The 9,462-nt window shown below is 43.2% G+C and overlaps 2 protein-coding genes across 3 annotated transcripts; one reads left to right on the top strand and one right to left on the bottom strand.

Annotated features, from left to right (window-relative positions):
• The first annotated feature begins 744 nt into the window (after positions 1 to 744).
• LOC112247730 (protein LLP homolog) lies at positions 745 to 2,262 on the top strand. Its single transcript, XM_024416554.1, has 3 exons — positions 745 to 846; positions 1,310 to 1,540; positions 1,621 to 2,262. Exons 2-3 carry the CDS (start codon positions 1,321 to 1,323, stop codon positions 1,788 to 1,790), a joined length of 390 nt encoding a protein of 129 aa, XP_024272322.1. The 5' UTR covers positions 745 to 846; positions 1,310 to 1,320; the 3' UTR covers positions 1,791 to 2,262.
• Positions 2,247 to 8,767, bottom strand: LOC112247729 (src substrate cortactin). Of its 2 annotated transcripts, XM_024416551.2 has the most exons (16): positions 8,623 to 8,766; positions 7,650 to 7,730; positions 7,377 to 7,450; positions 6,847 to 6,976; positions 5,364 to 5,474; positions 5,204 to 5,258; positions 4,977 to 5,087; positions 4,755 to 4,865; positions 4,526 to 4,636; positions 4,381 to 4,436; positions 4,180 to 4,249; positions 3,912 to 4,060; positions 3,658 to 3,843; positions 3,359 to 3,533; positions 3,198 to 3,266; positions 2,247 to 3,018 (listed from the first exon to the last, which is right to left on the bottom strand). In XM_024416551.2, exons 2-16 carry the CDS (start codon positions 7,728 to 7,730, stop codon positions 2,885 to 2,887), a joined length of 1,623 nt encoding a protein of 540 aa, XP_024272319.1. In that variant the 5' UTR covers positions 8,623 to 8,766; the 3' UTR covers positions 2,247 to 2,884. The 2 variants fall into 2 exon arrangements, with proteins under 2 accessions (XP_024272319.1, XP_024272320.1); XM_024416552.2 differs by lacking the exon at positions 4,755 to 4,865 and having other exon boundaries at positions 8,623 to 8,767.
• Positions 8,768 to 9,462: the final 695 nt, after the last annotated feature.

The following is a 9,462-nucleotide window of genomic DNA, read 5'->3' as shown; positions in this document are numbered from 1 at the left end:
GGGATGTGAAGAGGAAAGAGGGAGCAGTTGGGGCTGGTTGGCCTCCACTTGAGTGAGCAGGGCGTCGAGGAGGTCAGCTGGAAAAGTGCGGGGCTCAACTCACATCTCCTGGGGAAGAGTGGAGGCCTACTGTATGTAGGGCCATGCCCCGAGTGGGGCTAAAATAGGACCTGCCCTTGGATTTTACACCCCAATCGGTCTCATGGGTTTAGCTTGATGACGTGCAGTCCCAGAAGAAACATTAGTCTTGCAAATTCTCCATTTGAAATAGTACAAAGACATTTCAACCATGCCATACCAACAATAATGTATTTATCCTGAATGGTTGTAGTTCATTCAATTGTTGTGATGGTATAGCATATAATTTCACCTTTACTGTACTCACATACTTTGCTTTTCGTTTGCCCTTTGTTTTTGCAGACAGAGGTTAAAGTGGTTCAACACATTTGTTCTGGAGCAGATGTGAATTTGTGGATAATTGGATGATCATTAATGAGACTTAGGTCGCTTTGGCTTGCAGTATAAAATGAGCTCGCCATCTCCTGGAAGAACTGCGAACTGCACCAGAAAAGCTGACAATACGTATCGATAAATTGAGAATAAAGTGCATCAGGAAGACAGTTCGTCAGTTATCCACCACTGATAATGTTTCAATCTAAATATGTAGGTTATAGGTTTTCGATTAAATAAATACTAGTTCACAGTATGATAGTAAATTAAGAGGACGTAAATTGTCGCAAATGTGTCCAACATAACGACTGTCTGACCTGCTTTACGGTTGTCGAAAATACTAACACGTGTGTGCTGCCTGCTTATCAACTGTACGGAAGATACATCTGCGTCTATGTATGTTGACAGTCTTTTATTAATTACAATACCATCAATAGGAGTAAATTGAGTATACCGAATACTAGTTATTGAAGTATAAAAACATTTAATGGAATAGGCCGATTGATTGTTCTAAAACAATCAATTTTCTTTAGCAGTGTAGCTAGCTATTAGCCAAAAGCTAGCAAACGTGCCTGTTTATGTTGAGTCTTGCACATTTAAAGACAGTAAAATCATGGACAGTTTAACGGCAGTTCATCGTGATTAACTATACAAGAACCTCGATGTATGATTGAGGGGGATTTGGACTATACGTATGTCTTTGCTGGCTTGATGGCATGAGTGTTGTTTATATGAGCCAAGAACTCAGTCATATGTATGGCTAGGCTCTGCAAAGACTGTCACAGAACTAGAGTTAAAGCCAGCCGGGATGTCTTATGCAAGTGGATCTGTGTTTCCATTATGTAACCCTGTCTTTCAGAAAACCTAAAAATGGCCAAAAGTCTGCGAAGCAAATGGAAGCGGAAGATGCGTGCTGTGAAGAGAGCGAAGAACGCCCCTAAGGAACTGGCTCGGCTGAAGCAAGCCTTAGCCCACGGTGGCACAGGAGAGATCTCCATGAATGACATTCAGGACATAGCTACAGTTGTGCCAGCTGGGAAGATAAAGGAGAAGAAAGTGGATGTAGACATGGAGGCAGAGGAAGTCGATGGTGAGATCACACACAGATCAAGCATTCTGTATCGTTTCCTATGTCTTGAGTTTTGACACCTTTTTGTTTTTGCATTGCAGATGGAAAGATGGACATGGACAGCAAGCGCAGTAAGACGACCCAATTGGACGAGCACGGACAGTACCCAACATGGATGAGCCAACGACAAGCTAAGAAACTGAAAGGCAAACGCATAACAAAAAAATCAGGAGGAAAGGCCAACAAAAAAAAGAAGGGCATTGCCTGGTAGCCTGGAGAAAACCAAAGGACTTCTGACTTAGAACCTGTGACACACACATGAGCATTGAATACATGATCTTTCTGGACTTGTGTTGCCTGCCTTGTGTTCAAGTTAAATGGTGATATGAGGCAAAGGATCTATATTGTGCAACCCATTGTCTGTAAGCTCATTTTAATGTATGAAAGGAAACAACAGAGTTGTGTGTTGGGCACAATGGTATAATACTGCATTGGCATACTTCACTTGAATGAAAGCCATGTTTTCTTATTGCTGTGGTATACAGAAGATGGTAGATTCTTTACATTTTACCTTAATAATGCTACTACTTACTACCTGTTGTTGGTAGCTCCATTCTTGTTTGATTTGTTCCTCTTTCTGTAGCCTAGCCCATAGTTACAAAGACATTCATTATACATGCAACAAACTGTCCATATCATATTCTGGCTGTCACAGAGTAAATAAATGTGTTTCTGTACATTAATACATTTTATTGATTACATGCAGTTGATTCTAGAAATGACCTTTTTAACCTGGTGTTTCAAATATTATGCTTTTCCAAAGTATGACAATGTAATTCAAGTTAAGGATTCCATCAATAGCCAAAATACAATTCTCTGTAGTTAATCATTATTGTTTTTAAACAAAACATTCCATAGCTAAATGACTTACATAATCCTTTGAAATGCAAGTGTATGAGAATATTCTGGAACATTTAGCAATCAGTGTTTATAAGGGGAAGGGCTGCATCCCACCCTGAGCAGTATGAAGCACAATGACTATCCATTATATATCATGACTACTGACCGGATATAAATCAATTGACTAGAAAACACATGGGGAGAATCTCAATTGTATACTCCTTGCGTCCTCTCTCCTCACCTCAAAACCCATTGGATGAGAAAGCCAGAGGTCCCTCCCCTCTGACCTCCAATGGGTATTAAGAAAGTGAGGATAGAGGAGTATGCAATTGAGATGCTCCCATGGTACAATCAAACTACACCTGTCCGATAGGATCAATATGCTGATGTCACCCCTGTGAAAAGACCCACAGGTCCTATGGGCTCAGGTATATGTCTGTGTTGAAGACTGTATAGGCACGCTCACTACATCATTTTCACGAATGTAGCAGGGAAAAGTCCAATGCGTCCGTGACAGTGTCCCTTCCACCAGCCTTCGTCCACCATCTCTATGTTGGTGATGACATCATCCGGGTTGAAGGAGATCTCATCATCTGCCTCTTCATGTGTGAGAATAACATTATTTTAGGATTTTGTCTCCGAAAGGGTTTATAGACTTCTGTGTTGAGCAATGTTTAGCATTGATTTCTGTATTCATCCACAATGGAAGAAACAACATCACAGTATGACCTAACGATATGATATCACAACGCAGTCATTGATACAGTAGACTACCTACCTCCCTGGTAGTCATAAATAGCCACTGCTGTCTGACCGCATGTCAGGTCCTCATAGTCATTATCCAAAGCTGTAGAGGGAACACATGGAAGGGTCAGTCTTTGATATGACACAGTAATGGGTTACCCATCCCGTCTACCCCACTGGGTGTGGCACACTGACCTGGAACAGGTTCTGGGAAGAAAGGTATTGGTGAGATATCCTCATACTCTCCCTCATCCTCCTGCTCTGGTTCTTCTGATGGGGTCTGCTCCTGAGGTGGCTCCGCCTCCAGCAGGTCACTTGACCGTGGGGGCAGGCATGGGGGCTGGTCATAGTCTGGCTCCTCCTCTTCCTCCTGAGACCACAGAAAAGGAGTAATTGTGTGAATTTCACCTATTCATTTTATAACGTTGCAGTGAAGAAGAAATGGCCGTTTTTATGTCATCAGTGAGTTGCATTGAATTAAATCAGCTATTTACCACGAGCTCAGGTTCATCTCTTGGTATCTGAGGCACTGCCCTGGCAGTGGGCAGCTGTGGTGGTTGGGGCTTCCTGTTGGTCTCTGGAACAGGTGGAGGTCTCTGCTCTTCAACAGGTGGAGGTCTCTGCTCTTCAACAGGTGGAGGCTGATGCTGCTCTGCTTCCTCCTCCCTGCTGTTCTGTTCCTACAAGAGATACATACCGCTGTGTCAGGGTGTGCAAGTTTATTGGAGTAACATGTTTATTGCAGTACCTGTTGTCTGCGTCGTGCCTCCTCCTGCTCTCTCTTCTCTCTAGCCTGTCTCCTGGCTCTCTCCTCCTCCGCTCGCTTTCTGTTCTCCTCGTCTGATGACCGAGCCAAGTTCTCAAAGCGAGCCTTCAGGTTGCCTGCCCCTGCACTTGCTGCACAGACAGACCGGAAAATCAAAAATGGTATTTTCCTCTTTGAACTTGAGAACTAAATGTTTAGCAAGCAGAACAACTTCAGCCCTTCTATGAGGAACTATAAAGCGCATACTTACATGCCTCCAATGGTATTGTCTTCTCATAGGCAGAGGTAGGGGATTCCATGTCTGTGAAGGCCACTGCACTCTATAGAGCCAATGGGGAACCAGAATTCCAATCAATGAGAAAACGTCATAGTCTGAGTGTGTTTGTACAGGTCAATGTAAAATGCATCAAGAATTACTGTCATCCTGAGTCGAGGGTCACGCAAGACTCACTTTATCCATGCGGTCTGTCTGGACGCCATGGCGTCCCCCAAAGCCCTTGGCATAGTCTGAATGTGGAGATCAAAGGTCAGTTTAATGTGGACATGGTCCTTGACTTTTACAAACACAACTGTGGTTACAACTGTGAGTAACTGACCTTTCTGTGACTCATGCTTCTCGGTCTCTCCCTTGTAGTCGTAACCTAAAGCAGCCTTGTCCACTTTCTCCTTCTCCACCCCGAACTTCCCCCCAAAACCCTTGGAATAGTCTGGTGAGGGAAAGTGAGGGATGAGGTTGTTTCAAATATGAATTAGAGATCTAATATTAATAACTGACCATGAAACGTTTCTACCTACAAACAGACCACAGTACAGTTCCCCTCTAACCTTTCTGAGACTGGTGCTTCTCTGTCTCTCCCTTGTAGTCGTATCCCAAGGCAGCCTTGTCCACTTTCTCCTTCTCCACCCCATACTTCCCTCCAAAACCCTTTGAATAGTCTGGCGAGGGAGATTGTGGGATATGTTTAAAATATGAACTAGAGATCCAATAACTGACCATGAAACGTTTCTACTTAGAAACAACAGCCCACGGTACAGTTCCCCTCTAACCTTTCTGAGACTGGTGTTTCTCGGTCTCTCCCTTGTAGTCGTATCCCAAGGCAGCCTTGTCCACTTTCTCCTTCTCCACCCCATACTTCCCTCCAAAACCCTTTGAATAGTCTGATAGATAAAAGCAGGGTGAGAGGTATGCCAGGAGTAGATGGGTAGGATAACAACATGCAGTCAACTTATTGGAAATCAGAACGTATGTGTATTAGACGTCCTGAAGGCTGTACCTTTCTGAGATGTATGCTGCTCCACCTCACCCTTGTATTCAAAACCCATGGCAGACTACAGGGAGAGAGAAGGAATGTTCATCACCAGGACGATCCCTCATCCTGTTCATCAAATCCTGTGATATCTTTGTATTTGTCAGTAAGAGTATAGTTTCCTCACCTTATCCACACGGTCTTTCTGCACTCCAAATTTCCCCCCGAATCCTCTCTTTGCATCGGTCTGGGATGAGTGCTGCTCCACCTGCGCCACGTAGCCATGCCCCACTGCCCCCTGGGTAATTACACACACATAATACATCAACACAGGAAACGATCTTTGATAAACTGTTGAAGTCCATAAAAATTGCAATAGGTCAGTACACAGAACTGTACTGTCTGACAGCATACGTTTTGGGGTGAGCAGCATTGCACTAGAGGAAGCTTTGTGCTTGGTGTGTTATTTCCATTAGACTGAAGACCTTATGAGCGAAATACACTATATATACAAAAGTATGTGGACACCCCTTCAAATTTGTGGATTTGGCTATTTCAGCCACACCCGTTGCTGCAAGGTGTATAAAATCAAGCACACAACCATGCAATCTCCATAGACAAACATTGGCAGTAGAATGGCCTTACTGAAGAGCTCAGTGACTTTCAACCTGGCCCCGTCATAGGATGCCACCTTTGCAACAAGTCAGTCCGTCAAATTTCTGCCCTGCCAGAGCTGCCCAAGTCAACTGTAAGTGCTGTTAAAGTGAGTGTGGAAACTTCTAGGCGCAACAAGTCTCTGCTGCAAAGTGGTAGGCCACAAAAGCTCACAGAACAGGACCGCAGAGTTCCAAACTACCTAAGGAAGCAACATCAGCACAATAACTTCATCCGGAGCTTCATGAAATGGGTTTCCATGGCCGAGCAGCCGCACACAAGCCTAAGATCCCCATGCGCAATGCCAAGCGTTGGCTGGAGGGGTGTGAAGCTCTCTGCCATTGGACTCTGGAGCAGTGGAAACGCGTTCTCTGGAGTGATGAATCACGCTTCACCATCTGGCAGTCTGATGGACTGGGTTTGGTAGATGCCAGGAGAACGCTACCTTCCCCAATGCATAGTGCCAACTGTAAAGTTTGGTGGAGATGGAATAATGGTCTGGGGCTGTTTTCCCTCCAGCGCCAGTAGAGGGAAACCTTAACACTACAGCATATGACATTCTAGACGATTTTGTGCTTCCAACTTTGTGGCAACAGTTTGGGGAAGGCCCTTTCCTGTTTCAGCATGACAATGCCCCCGTGCACAAAGCGAGGTCCATACAGAAATGGTTTGTTGAGATTGGTGTGGAAGAACTTGACTGGCCTGCATAGAGTCCTGACTTCAACCCCACATTTGGGATGAATTGAAACACCGACTGCGAGCTAAGCCTAATCACCCAACATCAGTGCCCGACCTCACTAATGCTCTTTTGCCTGAACAGAAGCAAGTCCCCACAGCAATGTTCCAACATCTAGTGGAGTCTTCCCAGAAGAGTGGAGGCTGTTATAACAGCAAAGGGGGGACCAACCACATATTAATGCCCATGATTCTGGAATGAGATGTTCGACGAGCAGGTGTCCACATACTTTTGGTCATGTAGTGTATGAACATCACATGATGACATGTTATAACCTAACCTTGTCCATGCGGTCTTTCTCCACTCCGAACTTCCCCCCGTAACCATAAGAGGCCTTGGGAGCCTCCGCTCGCTCCTTCTGCTTCCCCACCTCATGCTCCTGGGACACCTTCTGTCTCAGCTCTGATACACTGGGAAGAAGCAGGGATGACACACACACACACGCAGGGACATACACATATGCAAGCATACACACACACCAGAACTTTGTTGCATAAATGTATTTCCATTTTACATTATCCGCTGACACCGGGACTACATAGTTACACTCGTCTGTGGCTAACCCTTAGATTTACTCAGTCACCAACCCATATTTGGTAAGACTCACTGCTTGACAGCCTACACACTGTTTTCACTTCCTTTTCCTGTTACTACAGAGCTAGAGCAGTAATACACAGTTGAGCTAACCATCCCCCATAGCTCTCCAACAGCATAAAACACCAATCATAATGTGATCGGTCTTTGATGTGTAACTTCTGGTCTGGCCACCTCAGGCTGACCACCCACCCCCAGTTAATGTTCAATGGTTACCTGATGTGTTCTTTTCGACCAGACCCCTCAATGGTCTTGGCCCCCCATCTCTGTTCCTGTTCTGACACATCATTCTGAAACACAGAACCCAAGTCATTCTCATCACCTAACTGTAGTCTGAACACCAAGGTGTCGTTGAGAACAGGACTGAAGCGGTTACGCATCAAGCATAAACAAAACATTAATTCCACTGGGAGAATATATTGATTAGAATGCTTTAGTAAATACACTAGCTCCATAAGGACCCTCGCTCCCTCCACCCCAGTAGCTAACCTCAAAGTCAGGGTCGGTCTCCCAGTCGTCCCCCTCCGCAACCTTTAAGCTCACGTTGTGTCCCACCACTGACTTCCACATCTAGGAAGAGAAACAAAACAGAAGATTTGTACTGTCAGTCTAAGCGTAGTGTCTGTGTAAACACAAGAGGGACCACAGCTTGTTGGTCCCTGGTGTACAAACAAGTTGAGAAACACTGCTTTAGTAAACACTGTATGTACCTTGTGGACAATCACCTGTTCCTGCAAATACAAATAAGCTTCAAGGCATTCAACATTTCCTCTTTGTCAGTGGAAAAACTGACAGCTGACCACAAGTATATAGTCTCATTCTGCTGAGGTCACAAAATAGGAAGTTGAGTTATTTATACAGCACTGAGCTGCAGTGCTCTCATCATAAAATAACACACTATCATCATTAATGAATAGTTTAACAAAACACAAAGTAACCTGATGGAAGTGGGCACAGCTGTCCAGACTGATGTCAATTTAATGTAGGGCAGCTACCTGATTGTATCACACAAATTGCAGTCAGTTACACATTCAAAGTCTGGTAATTGCGGATATATCTAAAGGTTGTACATTTGAGGGACATGCTTTTGGCATTTTGATTAAGTTAAAAAGTAATACAAAATATTTAATTTAAAAAATAACGATGATAAAAGGAACCATCTGGTTTATATTAACTCACCTGTTTGATGCGTGCATTGTCTGAAAGTGCACTTACCCAATATACTAGTAAAACTAAACATAAATTGGCTATAATTTACACAGTAACTTATTTATATCTTCTAAGTAGGCTAGACCTTCCGTTGATTCAACTTTGAAACAATATAACGTAACGTTAGCCAATGATGAGATCAGTACAGAACTAATCTGCAACTTCCTGAAAGACACGTTTAGAATTTCTAATATCACGGTGATAAATACTTCATTCAAATAAAGAAACATTATTTCATGGTAATTACACGTACCTTTGCGATGCCAGACAACTTTCCTTGATGTAATAATGCCACAAATGTATATTTTCACAAGTCTCAACCAGAACGAGGAAAGAGTCGCGCAAACAGTTGATGTAGGAAATAATGCGCGTGGGCGATGACATGCAAGTAGCTACGGGTTTGCTACTGTATCAAAGCTGGACACAACTGTACACAAAACGATAATGTTTGTTAATTAGTAAAAACACACTCTCATTCCGTAATCAACTGCAATAAACATCCATTTGTTTTCCCAATATATTTTAATTAAAAAATAGCCCAAGAGTAACCAACACTGATCATACAGAGATTTGACACTTAAAGGACTAGATTTACTTTGCACCAGTTATTTTCATCAGGTCATAAATCACGTGTCATTTCCAATATTTGTCTGATCTTTTCACCAGTTATGTTCTAACTAGTCCCCTTTGAAATTGACTGGTACACATCTAGTCCTATACTTCTCAGTGGGCTGTGCTGAAAAACACATCGTTATCATCCTCAATCATCATCATGACAATTCACTCTATACAGCACAGTACAAGGTCATTAACAATAGAAGTTAACAGAGGACAAGTGAGTCACAAGATGTGTAGTGGGACAACAGACACCAAGAATACGTTTTTGAGTAGTCATTTTTCCCAGCAGTATTGTGTTCACCCACCATACATTGTAGTAGATTATGCGGTTTGAATGTGTAAGCAATAAATAATGCTAAATTATAGGAATCATAGATTGGATGGACATTATTTGTAGTGCCACAAAAAAAAACACGATTTCATCTGGAATGGACAACATTACACCAGAATGAATGGCAAATGAATCTGACATAAA

This window comes from Oncorhynchus tshawytscha, linkage group LG15, assembly GCF_018296145.1.
Source record: "Oncorhynchus tshawytscha isolate Ot180627B linkage group LG15, Otsh_v2.0, whole genome shotgun sequence".
Lineage (NCBI taxonomy): Eukaryota > Metazoa > Chordata > Actinopteri > Salmoniformes > Salmonidae > Oncorhynchus > Oncorhynchus tshawytscha.
Note: the sequence above shows the minus strand (reverse complement) of the source record. Positions and strands in the feature narration are given on the sequence as shown.